The sequence below is a fragment of the Rhipicephalus sanguineus genome, chromosome 8, assembly GCF_013339695.2.
Source record: "Rhipicephalus sanguineus isolate Rsan-2018 chromosome 8, BIME_Rsan_1.4, whole genome shotgun sequence".
Taxonomy (NCBI): domain Eukaryota; kingdom Metazoa; phylum Arthropoda; class Arachnida; order Ixodida; family Ixodidae; genus Rhipicephalus; species Rhipicephalus sanguineus.
Genome location: NC_051183.1, coordinates 93,068,793 through 93,086,202, shown reverse-complemented (window position 1 = coordinate 93,086,202; position 17,410 = coordinate 93,068,793). Strand labels below are relative to the sequence as shown.

Here is a 17,410-nt window from a genome sequence, read left to right as displayed (position 1 = left end):
CAACCAGAGGTGTGGCCCAGTCTGAGTGCTGTGTGGGTGCAATAATGCCCTGTTGTTCCAGCTTGTCAAGCTCCTTCTCGTAGGCAGGTTGCAAAGCAAACGGTATCGATCTGGCCTTTAGAAACTTCGGACGGGCCTCTGGGTGAAGCTCTAGGTCAACAGGTGGCCCATTGTGTCCAGAAATTTCTTCAGAAAAGACCGTCCCGTACTTCTTCTGCAGCCGCTCGACGAGCTCTTGTCGCTCAGTTGAGCTTCCTTCGGCTGCCTGGTTGATGCCGCAGATCGCGATATTGAGAGCGTGGAACCAGTTTCTGCCCAAAAGGCTGGATCCAGTGCCCTTCGCAATCACGATAGGCAGTTTGGTCAACGTTCCGTTGTAAGCAACCTCTACGTTGGCGCTGCCTAGAATTGGCAGGTCTTGTCCTGACCATGTTCTCAGGTGCGTATCTTCATTGAGAAGGGGTGGAGCGTTTCGTGGCCATGTGTTGCGGTACGTCTCCTCGCTGATGAGCGTGCAAGCTGCTCCCGAGTCAACCTCAAATTCGATGGGCTGGCGGTTCACAGCAAGGGTGACCATTATCTTTGGTTGCGTGCCGAGGTTGACATTATGCAAGTCGTACAGCGATGTTGGTGCTGGTAGGCTGTGCTGAGTTTCAACTTGCGTTATCGATCTCGGGGCGTTCCCGCTTTTGTGTCGTTGAGGTGGCCCTTTCGCGAGCTTCTTCTTTGAGATGCAGGCCTTCTCAATGTGACCGCGTTTGTTGCAGAAATTGCACATAGCTGCTTGGAATTTGCACGTCTGGGGGCTGTGTTGCTCATCGCAACGCCAGCAGCGTTGTGGTTTAGACGGTTTTCCTGCACTTGCCTGGTTGTGATGACCTCTGTGAGCCGCTGCATGGTGAACCGGCTCGATGGTCCCTCGTATGTCTCGCTGCTGTTGGCTAGCACTTTCCGCTCGAACAGCGATGTCGTAAGCTTTCGTGAACGTTAGGTCACTCTCAGCAAAGAGTCTTTGTTGCAGGAGATCGTCCCGTAGTCCACACACGAACCTGTCGCGCAACATAATGTCCAAGGGTAGCATCGTTGCTTTGGACGGTGGCGTTGTTGTCGTCTGCTGTCCGGTAGCTGCTGCTGCTGCTGCCTGTGTTTGGCGCAGCGTTCCGAAGTTGCAGTCGGCTGCCAGCGTCTTTAGCGCCGCGACGTAGGCGCTTACCGTTTCTCCCTCCAACTGGTTGCGTCGTTGGAAGCGGGCTCGGCTGAAGACCTCGGCTGGCCTGGGGTCATAGTGCTTCTGAAGTGCCGCAACGATGTCGTCGTAAGCCACTTCAGCTGGATTGCTTGGCTGAACCAATGCGCAGACGGTGTCGTACGTCTGCCCACCGCACAGCGTCAGCAGGTGTGCCCTCTTCTTGCTGGAGTCTGTGATGCTGTTGGCCTCGAAGTAGAACTGGAGGCGTCCGAACCACGATGTCCAGGATGAGCCATTAAACTCCGGTATTCGGCCTGATGCGTGCGTTGCCATTGCGTAGCACCGGTGAATATCCACGTGAGCTTCAATTCCACTACCTCGTCGCCACTGTTATGTCTACAATAACCGGAATACAGGCGTACGTGACAAGAAGAATGGGTTTATTTACTTGCATAGAAAGCACTGTTTCGCAGCGCGGCGCGAACGGTCTAGTTCGTGCGAGCGCTCGAAGCCGAGTCCGCCCGAGCCAGGCAGGGGGCGAGGAGCAAGGCGCAGGCGTCGGGTGTCAGCACAAAGCGAGAGGGGGGGCTGCGGGAGGCCGGCCGGCGCGTCTTTGCAGCTGGCCGTGAAGCGGGTATTCGCGGTTGTCTCCAGTGTCCACTGTTAGACATGGCAGTCTCGGAACATGTAATAACTATTCTTTTAAATGCGGCATCGTGGTGCACACGTCGAGTATTTGGAGTCTGCACTTCCATACCGCCGATGCGAACGCAGAACGGGATGACAATCTTCTCGGCACATGTACGAACTGAAACAATAAGCAGAAATGGCCGAGGCACGTAGGAGGCGGCCATTTTGAAATGCCGATGGCAATATGATAACCGAGTTTCTTTTTTTTTTTTTTTCGGTACTCGATTCTAACGCGCATGCGATTTTTGGACTCGTTTTACCGGAAAAAAGGTGCGCGTTAGATTTGAGTAAATACGGTAGTTACGCTTGTACAAGGTGCACGCTGGCCGCGCGTATACCTTCAATACGCCATGGATGTCATGATCACAGAGCTTGTGACGATGAGCAGTAGTTTTGTTTCAAGTGCTACGCGAAAACAATGGCGGGAGTTCTCGAAAAACAATTCTGCAGCCCGCACGCGCATCAAACCCACCGGCAGCATTATGGCGGATGGACCATTTGTTGCCTAGCATCTCAATGGCGAATAATTTACCGGGATGTGCGTGTGGTGGCAGAAAGCATGTCTCCGATGAAGACACGGGTCTTGCGATGCGGCCACACGGCTCTGGCAACGAGAAATGGTCGAGTTTCTTGCAGAATTTCGCAGCAATCCTAGGCAAGCTCCTTTTCCTTATCTAGCAGCACTCGTGAAAACTTCGTTCAAGCGGAAATACCCAGAAAAAGTATTCGTTGTGACGAGACATTTTTCGCATTGTTTTCTATGGGTGGCTGACAGGGAATCGAAAATTATTCTTTGTGGTGGAAATTTTGTTGTAGCGGTATTCGTTATAGTGGGATTTGACTGTAACACGAACGTGAACCGTGTTTTCACATGAGTAGTTGACTGTTTATTTCACATTGATGTATGAGAGCTTGCTCAATGACTATTGTTTGGCAGCTATTGGCCTCGGGGCCCACCACTGGAAACGCCGGCGCCACCGTCGGCGTGACGTGCTTGGCAGGATCACGTGGTCTCAGCGGCCGCGTCGGCTGCTTGTGGCGCACTGCCGCGTGCTTTGAAAACGAGTTTCAAGTCCCACATGCGCTGCGGTCTGTTCAAATTCGGAAGTTTTCTCTCATTTTCTACTCAATTGAAACCATTGTAATAGAGTGGCTGCCTCCGAAGGCAACGAACATGGGGCTCTACCGCTCGGTGCCGCAGTGCCGCGTTTACGCAACGGAGCCCAGTGTCAGCCTGCACTGGTAACCGCGGGGCAAGAAACAGCGTGAAGCATGGGTTGTAAAGCTAAGAACCGGCAAGTAGCCATGGGCTACGAGTCTTGTGTGCAACAAGCACTTCCGCGACGAAGACTTTTGTTACTGCGTCGGGCCTGCGATGTTCGGTGAGTAGCAGACAGCGCGCACTGAGACGATGGCTCGCGCGCGCTTCCCGCCGGCAAATGATGCTTATCTGCCACACGATGGTAAAAGCGCTACCTTTTGCCACGTGCGATGCCATCTCAGAACCCTCCAATGCGACCTCTTGATCGTTGGCCCCGTGCTGAGCGTCCACAAAATCGGCTGCAGATGCGCAAGTCATTGTTTAGATACGTTAAATTAAAAAAAAACGCACAGCGTCCCTTATGCATTCGTTAAAGATGACTAGAAGGCGAAAGCCATCTTCTTCTTGTCAGTCGATGTACTGATTCTCCCGCGCCCCCCTCCTAAAGCATTCTGCACCTAACGCGGTTTTGCACGGCCTCCGTGACCGATCACGGAGGCAATGCAAAGCGACCATGACGTATGAAGACGTCATCATGTGACGTCATAATGACGCTACATATATTGGCGATCTGTGACGTCATGATGACGTCATATGGTGACACCATCACGTGACGATTATTTTTTGCATCACTCGTGTTGACGCCGCCGACGCGGGACGACGACGGGCAACCTTCCCATTTGATGAGGCATGCATTGCTTCATAAGCTACATAAATTTTGCATTGCCTCCATGATCGGCCCACCGATGATCAGCCCACCGGCCAACCCCATGTATTTTCTTGGAGCCTCATTTATTTACGTGGGAACGATGCCACCCTGTTGGCGTTTAGACACGACACTGCTGCCAAAATTGCTCTGGTACACGCCAAATAATTACTATCCTGTTTTGCGGCTGCTGGTTGCTGCTATACCTTCTATTTTATTCACCGCTATTTCAAGTTCATGTGGGTCCTAGTTCACAGCCGACGTTTGCAGAACAAGTCCGGCAAACGTTACTGTATTTTCTTTCTTTTCCTAGGCGTCGCATGCTACTACATGCTCGGTCTCGTAGACTGGTTCTTCTTCCACCAGCAATCTCGAAGTGGTGAAGCTTTGGTCTATGAATTTGTTGATGACAGATAGTGGCAAGTTCACTGGAATGCAAACGGAAGGATAATTAAGGAGCATTAAAAAAAGGCGTCGCATTTGCTCACGTTTTGTGTGAGCACCAAACGAAACGAATGCGCTGAATAAAGAAACAGAAGCAGCGGCATTTGCCCGCTGAGAAGACCGATCAATACGCAGTGCGAGACAACTTGTCAAATGACATTGAAACGTACCCGAATTTAGACTGAAAAAGAAAAAAAAAACACTGAATCGTCGGGACGGCAGATCACAAAGTTGCCATGCGCACCGAAGCCGCAGTTGTAAGGAAATTGTTTTTGAACTGCTCTGATAGCGCCCGCGCAACAGCAGTTGTTTGTTTAATCACAAATTCTCATATTTTGCGGCCTAAAGTTCACAGCGCGGTGCCAAAACGCGCTCGTAGCAAAAGCGAAACCATCAGTACAAACATACATGCAGAGGCACCGTCAGCCGTCGCGAACCCGTGCGATCGCTGGCTTGAGGCTTCTTTCTGTTATGCTCCGTTTGGTTATACAGGCAGTCTACTCAAACGAGATATTTCACGGTTTGCACTCAGCGAGTGACTACCTTTCACGCAAGAAGCCGGTTCAGTGGTCTCCAACGCGGTGACAGAGTGACGCGGGTGCTCGGTTTTCTGCAAAGAGACAGCGACTGTAGACTATCTTGTGCTTTCAGTTCGTCGAAAATTATTATTTTGACGGTAATGAACACTGTTCATTTCGAAAGTACTTCCTGGAAGTACTTCCGAAAGTAAATACCCTGGAAGGCTTCCGCGAGGTGTTTTTGTAGAGCGCCGACAGCAAAACCTATGGGGAGCGCACCGGCGGTATCCTGCCTAGCACGCAATCGAGGCGCGTCCGACAGAGGGCGACTCCATAACTCCTCGAGGCCAATAGCACCGTTGGACGTGGATTCACCCACGCTGATGCCTAGTAGCACATCTCCATCCAGACGACTAACGTCAATGATCATAACCAAACCTCTGTGTTAGCTGAAGTAGTTAACATACACCCAGGCACAGTGTAGGGTGAACCCTGCGCAAAGATGGCAGCATCAAGCGCGTAATGAACACTGGTGCTCGTTATGCACCGATTTAAAATCTGTCATCTGACAACACAAATGCGAAGGCATGCGCTCCGCAGTAATACGGTAACCTATGCCTGTGCTCACGCATGTACCAGACAGCACTTTAGGAACGCGAGAGGCAGAGCTCGTAGCTTGAACCATGAGCGCGGTAAGGCATTCCACTAACCGCTGGCGTCTCTCTTGCTGCACCAAATCACTTATTGCACGACAGTCACTCGTTGACATCATTGCCTGTCTGTGCCGCTCATTGCAGCAGTTTTGTTAGCCGGTGCTGTTGCACTCGAAGCAGTAGGCGGTGGTGCATGTGGGAGCTTAACTATGTCAACGAGTCGTCACGCTAATACGGTGCGAAACGCAAAACACATAGTGTGTCGTCACCAAACCGAATCATCGCGTACAGCGCATTGCACCGACCATAGAGTTTCCTACAATAATGCACTGAAAGCCTCCCTGGCGCTGAAACAACCGAACCGCTCCCTGTCATCACTCATTGTCATGATGTCACTTCACAGCTTCTAGACGGCGACACTACCCCCAACCAACCAAATTTACTGTGAAAGGGAGAATAAGGCACACTTGTGAATCCTCGTGCATGTGAGTTGGTGGCGCAGTGGGTACAGCCATGGGCACCTTTCATTGCGGACTGAGAGGTCGTGGGTTTGATTCCCAGGTCATCCATGTCAACGAAACTTTTTCTCCTGGTTTTTCTTTGTCATCTGTTCGTGTAGATTTTACCAACTTCACTTCCGTGATGCAAAATGATGTCAGTGAAGCCTTGGTGGGCCCCGGCATAACACACTTTCGTCTTAAAAACTACCACAACATGAGGACGAAGATGCAGGATTCGCATTAGAGTGCTGACTGGCAGGTAAAGTCGAGCTCAAACTCTGATGTCTTGAAACATCCGTGAAGATTTTCGATTGAGGCGAAAATGCTTGAGGCCCGTATACGTAGATTTATGTGCATGTTAAAGAACCCCAGGTGGTCAAAATTTTCGGAGCCCTCCACTGCGGTATCTCTCATAATCATATCATGGTTTTGGGATGTTAAACCCGATCAATTATTATTAAGTTAATTTTTTTTGGGCCCATAGTGCCAAGTTCATGTATTTTTCACATAATATCTCAAAATATTTTGACATGGAGTTCTGGATATCTGAAAACCTCAACACTGGAAACACTTGAGAAATGTAACTCCTTAAAGTGTATATGTACATTTTTTCACAACCTTGTTGACATGCTTGATTAAATCAAATACTAGTAATGCAGCTTGCCTGTACTAGTATAGCGTTCAGTAAGAGTTGCAAGGCACAAGCCGTAGCGGAGTACACTCTAACCTCAATATAACGAACACAGATATAACGAATTATTGGTTATAACGAAGTAAATGAAGAATAGTTTTGTCATAGATACAGTGTTAAAAATAAACGTTTATAACGAATTTTTGGATATAACGAAGTTATTTTCATCGCAGGTGTGACTTTGTTAGAACGAGGTTTGAGTGTAGTTCGTGTGACAAAACCTGGAGTGTTTCATCATTCTGGCATCGCACATGACCTCTGCTTTCCGTCACGTGTTTTTCACACTGGCTTGCCTTGGAGCTGTTTCACGACAATCGCAATAAATAATATATTAACGCGATAGCGTTAGAGAGCTCGTGTCGCAGAAATTCCGGTGTCGGTGTCGGCACCGTTGGTTGTGAGCGAAAAATCGACCGTGAGCGAAAAATCGAGAAAGAAGCAAATAAAATAAAGAATAACAATTTCGGTTTCATTGAGGATCGAACCCGGGCCGTTCGCGTGGCAAGCAGGTGTCCTACCACGAAGCCACGAGGTTACTTGCAGCTACTTCGGAAAAAAACACTACATAAATGCTATGTAGTGGAAGGAGTCTCCTTAACGCATTTTGTTCGACAGGTGTCACGACGAAAACGAGCCCATTCGGCTGTTTGTAGGCGCATTTGGGAGACCATCAAATTACGTCGAAAAAGGCCAAGATAGTGCAGCCATCGCCGCTAAAAACACACACAAACTTTCAAACAGCTCTAAAAATGGACAACTATGTCCATCTAGCGGAAAACATATCAACAAGCAAACAGCAAATGCTAGATAATGTGCTGTCGTCTGTGAGGCATTGTGAGACTCTTCATGGCCTCCGAGATGGCAAGCGCGCGGCGTGTATCTTGGAGGCCATGCGAATCTTGCTTTAGATCGAAAACCTGTGCCATTCGCGCGCGCGTGTGTGTGTGTGTGTGTGTGTGTGCGTGCGTGTGCGTGTAACAAAACACATTAATAAGTATGCACTTAGTGGTTGAAGTGCGCACTAGGGGCCGGATTTCGCTATTGCGTTCAACTCTTAAAGGCGAAGCTTAAGGGTCCCCCAATTTTTTGCGGACGCTAAGTGATCTGTAATGACAAAGAACACTGCAACAGAGGCCGTGACCTGTCGTGTTGCTCGGCAGGCCAGCATGTCACGATTCCATTAAGAAGGAACGAAGGTTGTATGTATTGCTGGAATTGCTGTTCTCACAAAATTTCCTTCTCAAGAGAGACGCTATGGCCATGGCTCGTGCATTGCGTGTCATATCGAATGCAATGGTGCCTGTTCAACCAGTGTGATTCATTGAGACAACACGCTGTTGTGGTGTAAGAAATCTTATTTGCTTGATGATACGCAGGTGTCTAGACTTTTGCTCGTGGCTGTCCGACATTGTGTTGCATCATTTCCCATTCACGGCGCGTGCTTGTTGCGCAGGTGTCCAAGAGAAACTTGGTGTAACCAATGGAGGTGTGGCATACGCCGTGTTCGACTACGAGGCGCGACAGCCGGATGAGCTGAGCTTTGCACAGGGAGACATGGTGCAGATCCTCCGCCGCGGAGGAGCCGAAGGTGATACGGAACAACCTTGCGGATGGTGGTGGGCACGGCTCCGCGACGGCCGCGAGGGGTACCTACCACGGAACCTGCTCGGGGTGAGCGCTTCGCGTACTTGTGGTGTTGAACTTTCCCACTGCTTGCTTATTGCATTGCTGTCTGTTACGCACACTTAAAAAAAAACACTGTGATAATCTTCTATGTTTTTATGTACAGTCGATCCCGGATATATCGAACTCGGATATATCGAATTATTGGCTATATCGAACAGTTGAGAAATCCCCTTGAATTTCCCATGCAAAAGTATGGGGCTGGTGTGCACGTATATCGAACTCCCGCACAGCGAAACATCCGCTATACCGAACGCTGCCCCGCGCCGAAGCCCAGAAAGTGCATTTTTCCTAACAACTATTGATAAATTTTCGGCCGCGTTCTTGCAAGTTCCAATTCCTCGTCGCGCGTAGGTAACGAAATTGCGTTGCTCTAGTTCGTTGCGCAGCGCTTGTCAGTTCACCGGTATATCTGACGCGCGGTCCGCAGGTTTTAACGCATGGGCTAGTGTTTTACAGCGAAAGCTGTTATGAGATCATTTCACCGGCCGTTTTTGGTGCCGTAGTTGTCCGCCGCCGCCGCCGCCGCCGGTGTCCGTAACCAGTATCGCTCGAAATAAGAAAAAAAACGAAATAAGAAAAAATTCCAGGATGGAACGAGGTTCGAACCTGGGCCCTCTGCGTGGGAGCCCAGTATTCAACCTCTGAGCCATGCCGGTGCTTGAAACTGCTTTGCAAAAAGGTGCTATACAGCCTTCATGTCGGGAAGGAACCACATTAGCATATGCAATATGGCGTGGTAGAAGAGTAAAATAAGCACCAAGCGTCGCACAACGCGATTTCTGTAACCAGGCGTCAAACAATGCGAATTGCGCAACGAGTAGGTTGTTGAATGCTTCTAACCCATTACAAAGAGCTCTGCCATAATTCTTCATCGTCATCAGGCACAGTATCAACAAAGTGCGCATAATGCCTTACATGCGTTTAGCAGGTACCACGGCTCTTTGTAGAATGACGAAAAATGGCACAGTGCCTGGTGCCCTACTTCTCAAAAATTACAATGATTTATAGCGTAGTGGGTTCCTCGCAAGTGCACTTGTATTGTTTGCCAAGGAAGCCCATAAGCGCATGATCCATTTCCTCGGGGTCTCAGTAAAATTGCAATGATTTATAGCGTAGTGGGTTCTTCGCAAGTGCACTTGTATTGGTTGCCAAGGAAGCCCATAAGCGCATGATCCATTTCCTCGGGGTCTCAGTAAAGTTCTTCCCCACCCCCCCTCCGTCTCTCTCCCACGTCAACGTATGTTATACAGCATGACGGGCGAGGGAAATAGCGACCGGGCGTCACCGCATGCAAATTACATAACTGGTGGGCCGTTTAAACCTTCCAACCCATTACACAGGGCTGAGCCATAATTCTTCATCGTCGTCAGTCGTCGCGTCAACAAAGTGCACATAATGCCTTACAGACCTGTAGCTGGTGCCTCACCTCTCCGCCGGATGACGAATAATGGCTTAGTAGGTGCTTCCCATCTTCACAAAAATTGTGATTTATGGCGTAGTGGGTACCGTTCTAGTGTACTTGTATTGTAGCCCCAAGAGAGCTTACAACGGGCACTAGAAACGCCGCTCTTCCAGCTTTCGCTGTGACTGTGCTGCGGTGTCAGAGCGCAGGCCTGGCGTTTTTTTCAAAGAGGCTGATTGCCGAGGGCACCAAAATGAGAATTCGAAGTGACTTGGCAGCCTTGTTGTAATGTTTGCATTCCCTTTCTTGTCTGTTCACGCACGATGGCATGCGGGCCCGCAAAGCATGGCCTTCGAGATCCGCAAACTCGTCACGTATTTCTAGTGTTTTCGGTTTTAAAATGCAGATCTCAGAGGCTGCGCTTTTTTTCGCATTTCTCGCCAATGTAGCGGCTGCCTTCTACAAAGCCACAAGTGCCATCAGTATCGCCAACATGTCGATGGTGGAGAAATGCTTCGTCGTGCAACGCTCCGTTCTTGATAAATCGTCATTCGGGAGTATTGTCCCGCTCGTAGCGATAAAAATGATGACTGGTGCTTGGAACATCGTCAAGTAAAGCACCGTCGTGCACTGTTTCTTTACGGGCCTTGGTGCCAGGTGACGACATTGAGCGCGTCATGACCGCCGACTACGGCGTACGGTGCGTCAGTGAATTTTGCGACTTATTAGCGTTTCCGGGTGCCGTATCGGACGGGAGCACAGCGAGTGACTTTATCGGTGCAGATAACGATGTAGCTGTTTCTGATTGCGTCGATGCCGAGGTCATAGCTAACGTTGCCGGTGCTGCGGAAATGGACCCGTGCGGTTTGAAGATGCCAGCCGCCGCTGCCACCGCTAAACCCTTTACCGCGCTACAGAGCTCGCATCAGCGTTCAGCGTCGATCACCGCTGTTGTGGCCGAAGGTGTTGAATTTACTTATCTGGAAAGCTTCAATGATATTGACGATGGCTTGATAAATTCACAGCGCGTAAGAAGCAAGACAAGTTTATGGACTATTTGCATGCGAAATAAAGTGCGCTAACTTGCAAAAGAAGTAGTTCTCGCCTTGTTCTTTAGCATATATGAGCGAATCGTTATGTTCGCGCTTTTTAGGATTTCGGAAAACTGTGTCGAGGCCTGCAGTGCTTTAATTAAAGCCCTAAATACGCATATTTCGTGTTTCGAATGATCGATATATCGAACTATTTCGCAGTCCCCTTCGAGTTCGATATATCCGGGATCGACTGTAATTGGAATGCCCTATTTAGTATTGCCGTACAGTGTAAAGAGTATTGTCATGTGGTTGTGACGGAGAAGAAAGCAAAACGCAGCCAGTTCAGACGACACGCTTCATTGGGCAAACTTGTGCCCAGTAACAGAAGTGACACTCGAAGTGCAGCGGAAGTGGCAAGCACAGGCTTCAGTCATCGGTAATCTGATCTTGGCGGAACGCGTCGTCTTTTATACATGAACGAACGAAAATTCTAGCGTTATCGCTGGGGCTCGCTTTAACTCCAGAATAAACTATGCTGCTTGTGTTGTGCGCGCAATCTTATAAAAACCGTCTAAAACAGTTTCGAAGTTTCCCAAACTTTGTGGCGTGGCCTATGCTGAGCAGCGGTAACAGTTTTAACAGCAGAGCTGTTTAAGCTTGACATAGTTTGTCCGGCGTTCGCAAAAACTCGGCCTGGCTTGCAGATGTTAAAGGGGCACTTACACAGAAATTTTGGCCTCGCGTTTTTTTGCTGCAATGTGTTGCTTGGGGTCTGTTAGTCGTAACACGGCACATCTTTTGCTGCCATGCGTGACAGATAATTAATTAGAGGCTCCTCATAACCAACCAGTCTAAGTTTCGGTTTTGATAGAGCTCTGAAAATGACAAGTCGCCAAGGTGCAACTGTCACCACCTAGCGTGTGCAACGCTCGCTCGACCGCGTCAGCACACAGAACTGTCACGCACTTCTGCACGGTACGCATCAAGAAGTCTGTTTGTACAGGAAACGGGACAGCAGTGTCGCCAAACACAAAACCTTCAATGCGTGCGCCGCGGCCATGGACTCGCGAGCAGCCACCACGTAGTATGCTGTAGCAAATGCGGCAAAAAGAAAAATGGCAGCTGTGATGTCATCATAACTTGTTGTATTGACTGCAGTGTGGTGACGTGAGGGAAGTAGGCGGGTCACCGTGGGTCACTTTTGAAGGGGCGGTGCTCAATCACGCACACAAGCTTCAAAATTCATGTAAAATACCTTCCAAGCTATGTTCGCTGTTGATATCTTGCAGATAATGTGCGCATATTCACGGGAATTGATCCCGCAGGCTATCTCGACCGTGAAATTTTGTGTCAGTACCCCTTTAAAGGGACACTAAAGAGAAACAATGAATCGGTTTAGATCGATAAATTGTGCTCTGAGAATTCTAATGTTAATTTCACCCTCATAGGTTTATTAATACAGGAGAAAATCAAGTTCAAAGTTTCATTTTAAAATTTCGCGCCGAAATCTCCCCGCGTGACGTCACGGATTTCAAAGTGTATTTATCTTATTTTGGCGCCATTCGCTCAACAAAATTGCCCCAAACTTGGTATGTTAAGTCTATGGCCCCCTCAGAAGACAATGTACTTCATTTTTATTGATTAGGAACTACGTAGTCCCTTGTAGGCACCGTCAAAACATGTGACGTCGCGGCGAATGGTGCAGAAACTTCAAGGTGGCGTCGCCACCCACATTTTGTCTTTGCGCGTTTTCTCGCTTACTAAGGGTCTTCTCGCAGCAAGCGTGGTGTTTTGGGGATTGTGAAAGAGTGTTGTACTAATATGAGAAAAATCGTTTTGCTCTTTAGTGTCCCTTTAAGTTACGCCTAGTTGATCTCGGATGAGCACAGTTAGGCATGGCTGATGCTAGCCAAGCTTATTTGGGTCATTGATACAGCGTGATAGTCAATAGATAGCTAATCGATAATCGATCAATGACCAATAAACTCTAGAAAGTGCTGGGAATGGCTTGGTAGTGCTTGCCTATCCCCAATACATACCCATACCAAGTGATAGCCTATCGATAGCTAATCGATAATCAATAACCAATAAATTCTAGAATATGCTGGGAATGACTTGGTAGCGCTTAGCCTAACCCCAAAGCTATTGATACCATGTGATAGCCGATCGACAGCTAATCGATGATCCATCATTAACTAGTCAAATTTTATAAGACGCTGGAAATGACTTGGTAGTGCTTAACCTAGCCTCAATACAAGCTAATACAGTAAAACCTCGTTCATCTGGATCTCGTTAACTCGGATATCCGGATAGCTCGGACTCCCGGCATGGTCCCGGCAAAACTGTGTATACTTCAATGGTGTCAATTGCTTGTTAATTTGGAGGGATTTAGCTACGCACCGGTTCACTCGGGCAACTCCAAAGAGGGCTATCGGGACTTCGTGCTTTGAGTCGCACGATCTAGGCGGCTTGGAGACTCAAGCACTGCTTGCCGTTACCAACGGTGGAAATGGACTTTTGGAGAAACCGAAACCGAATGAACAACTTCAGCAATCATGATGATAGTGAATGAAGGTGAAGTAGCTAGGTGGCGCTAGTCACCACCCGGAGGTGAATGACACATTTTTTGAGTCTCTCCTTCCTTGTGGCGTCCAGCTTGTAGACAACGTCGCTATAGACGATGATGTTGCCGTTGCCGGTCTGTTGACTGATGATGACATATTATCGGAAGTGCTTGGAGAGGATCAAAATCACTGTTCCGATGATGACACTCAAGATGAGCCGACGCGACATCGCACCGTGGAAGAGGCCGCCGAAGCCCTTGCTGTCCTCAAGGAGTTCTGTGTCGGTTCTCGCGTCAGTGAGCGTGCGCACCACCACCTGATGGGGTTGAAGAAGATCGTTCTAGCACAAATTCCGACGACGAGGCAGACAAAAATAATGCAGCTTTTCATGAAATAAAGGTTTGTCTGTGCCTAGTACATTTTCCTTTTGTTTTCATGGTCCATTAGATAATCCGGAATTCGGTTAACTCAGACATTTTGGCCGGTCCCATGAGATCCGGGTTAACGAGGTTTAGTGCACCACGTGATAGCCAATCGATAGCTAATCAATACGTTATCGATCAATAACCAATAAGTTCTTGCTTGTTTGCTTGCTTCCCAGCTCCTCTGTTTACTCAGATTACACAGGCATAGAACTGGCTTTAATTTTTTTTGCGTGTGAAGGCCGATCACATAGTTGTCAAGAAATAGGCACGTGTGGCAGTATTCACATGCATCCTTAACCCTGGCCGTACAACTCACTGCATAGATATACGTATGAAAAGAAAGAGAGTTCTTCTGATCTGCAGAAAGCCTGAGCTAGAGAAGACCTCATCTATGAAGTTTTATTACCATATTTACTTGTGTAAGGTCCACCCTCTTCTACTTCCAGAATTCTCCCACCACCATGCACTTTCAAGGCAAAACATTTCCTTAAAAGAAAATGTAATCCAAGATTGTATTTTGAATACATGGTGCTTGGTATTATTTGAGTGCTAGTGTTAACAGTTTGAAAGGTGCTAGAGTGCCTAATGGGTGGGCAGCGCTTAGACCAAGTCTTTTGAGTGTGTGTCTTGGAGGTAATAAAGCTGTGGTGACAAAGGGAGTGACGCCAAAGGCACAACCAATCAATGATGAAGCAGAGCTTACTAATTGGTACAGACTTTTGAATGATACGTGTGTAGGATGTCCACAGCTTTCTACATATCATTCATAGCATCATCTGCACTTTTAACATGTAGTGACATGCCCGGCTCATTTATAGGTCATGCTTTGGAAAAATAAATTGCGGGTTTAGCACAAGCAGATATGGTTCCACCTTTGAGTCTCCAATTCAGCTCATGTCCTGCACACAGAGACCACTGACAAACAGTCGTGAAATTACCTGTACTTCGTTCAGTTGTTAGTTCAAGCAAGTGAAGTTTTCACATGAATTGAAAGGTTTAACTTCATTGCATGGAACTACAGAGATAGGACGAGTAAAAATTTTTTACAGTGATGCTGTCTTAGTCTACCCTGTGCCCATAGGCGTGCACAGAAGGGGGGGGGGGGTGCGCAAAATCTGCCCCGTACATTGACCCTGACGTGCAGGGAACCAAGTTTATTCTGCAATGAGTTTGCGCTGTTCATTTTATCCTATCGATAGTACCATCGAATTTGCTATTGATAGTGCTGTCAATAGTATTTTTTACCATCGATAGCTCGATAGTGACTCGGCTATCGATAGTATCGATAGTACGATCGATAGTTCTGCATCACTAGACTCGAGGCGTTTGCTGAAGCACCATTACCTGAGCCCACAGGCTTTGCCCAATCAACGACATCACATGATCTCGCTAGCCAATCACACACACTCGCGTGTTTACAGCTTCCCTGTCTGATGGTGTGGAACTGGCTGATATTTTGTTTTTTTGCGTGTGGTCTTGAGGCGCATGGCCAGAGCTTATGTTTGTTGAGTTCTGAACCCTCGCGTTTTCGTTTCTCTTTGTTGTGTGCAGCTTTACCCGAGAGTGCAGCCGTGCCGTCCAAGTCCAGAGGAGTGAGCTACTCGCCATTAGTTTCCACGCCAAAAAAGTATTCTGCCTTTAACAACAGTGTGCCTTTGTCGCACCTTGTTGTGGACACAAGTGTTGGGACCCGCTGAAGCAGCAGAGTGTGCATTGTAGCCACTCGTGGAACAGTATAAACAGGGACCAGGATGCAAGCGCAATAAAGTGTGAGCATGAATTCACTTATCTGCTGTGTTGTGTTTTTCTGAACAAATGTGAATCAAGCTAGTCCTGCCTGCATCGAACCTTAAAGGAGTACTGACACGAATTTTAAATATTCTTGGGTTGTTGCTTTAAATAAAAGCACGGGTGTCGAGAACCCTGGAAAGAGTGTCGTAGTTCTCGCGAATGCATTGAATACTATATCTTTAATACCGCTACCTTAAAACAGCAATTTCAGTTTCGGTATAGAGGGGGCTGCATCGCAGTGACGTGTCAACACAAGTCTGACATCACGGGAAGACTTCAACTCGCGACATACTAGCAACAGCTGTCACTTTGCTGTCAGTTGCACCTGGTTCACGTAATCGATGAAGAGTGAACTGTCGTCCAGAGACTCTGACAGCGATACCTGCGATTTAGGCTGCATGCAGGACACAGATTTCACAAACCCAGTGAACTGTGTTGACTTGTCGTGATAATGTCCATTGCAGTGGGGCTGGCTTGCAGACGCTAGGTGAAGAAAACATTAAATCAAAGTAAAATATTTTATACGTGTTGTGTGGCTCCGGTGTGTGGAGAGCGTTGATGTGCACTCAATGGAAATGAAAAATGTCCCTTTTGGGATGTGTCAAAATCGTGTCAGTGCTCCTTAGGCAGCAATAAAATGAAGCAAGAAATGTTCCGTGCATCGCACACACTGGAGGAATCAACGTTATGCACACTGCTCTGTTAGCTGGCTCCACTGCACTGTACTTTTTGACAGTGTTGGTATCCGCACCCTGAGTGGCTGCACAAGTCAGCCCCAGCTTGAGTGTTTGCTCCTGATCCATAATTCTATCAGCGGAGCTGTTCTTCGTCGAGCCTGCGCCTCCCAGCGGTTATGCAGGTCACGTGACTGGAGGGGGGGGGGGGGAATGAATAAATAAATAAGTAAAATGATGACGATGCTAAATGATGATGATGCAATGATGAAAATGCTGCTCCAATTGCTCTAAACTGCTCCAAAAGAGAAATGCTGCTCCGAACTGTGATTTTTGTTAGTAACTGCTCCAAACCTTCTCCAAAACGTCACTGAGAAAATGAGGACGAGGAACATTAACTGTGTGGCCAACTCACTAGCCCTAACGAAGCCGAAAGGAATCTGTATGCTATAATCCTGGTATGCGGCTTTAATGGCTCTGATCTCATTTAGACACCAAGAACTTGCATATCAAGCATATAGCCAATTTAGCCGTTTCTTTTTCTTTTTCAACTTGACATGCAAGCTATTTTGGTGAAATGTGAAAATGACCGAGATTGCTTTGATCTCGCACTGTTTTATCAACTGCTGCTTTGGTAACAGTTATATGTGTCTGTGCTTACATCTATAATGTGGTACTCGGCTTTACCGGTTTGATCTCATTTCTGCCATAAGTACTGCTACCTTAAGTGTATAGCTCATTTCACAGTGCATTCGATAACCAACCAATTGTTGATTCCTGCAATTTACATTGATGATTATTATGAAATATTTTCGTAATAAATATTATTTATGAGACACTTCGGCAATGCTTTTAACTCGAAGACCTGTATGACATATTTTACCATCTACTCCTAAAACACCGAATAGCTGCTCCAAACTACCATTTTTCCTGCTCCGAAAATGCTTATGGCTTTTGCAAAACAGCGCTTTTAATAGCAAAGTTATTTAGCAAATCGTTCCTTGTCCGACGAACCAAAAACTATCATCATCATAAACTGGTATGTGCTATAGAAATTGGGTAAATCCCACTACTCTCCGCTGGTCTGCTAAAAATGAAGGCAAAAGTTAGACCAACAAATGTGCCTCAGAAACTGGGTAAAATCCCACTACTCATTACTGGTCTGCTAAAATTGAAGAAGGC

General features: G+C 47.6%; 1 protein-coding gene across 1 annotated transcript in view; it reads left to right on the top strand.

Moving 5' to 3' along the window:
• The window catches only part of LOC119402216 (apoptosis-stimulating of p53 protein 1), a 63,056-nt gene extending 47,525 nt beyond the window's left edge, over positions 1 to 15,531 (top strand). The window contains exons 12-13 of the mRNA XM_037669347.2: positions 8,106 to 8,323; positions 15,315 to 15,531. Of these exons, the coding sequence (XP_037525275.1) occupies positions 8,106 to 8,323; positions 15,315 to 15,359 (263 nt within the window). The 3' untranslated portion in view covers positions 15,360 to 15,531. The remainder of the gene's footprint in view (positions 1 to 8,105; positions 8,324 to 15,314) is intronic.
• The last annotated feature ends 1,879 nt before the right edge of the window (positions 15,532 to 17,410 follow it).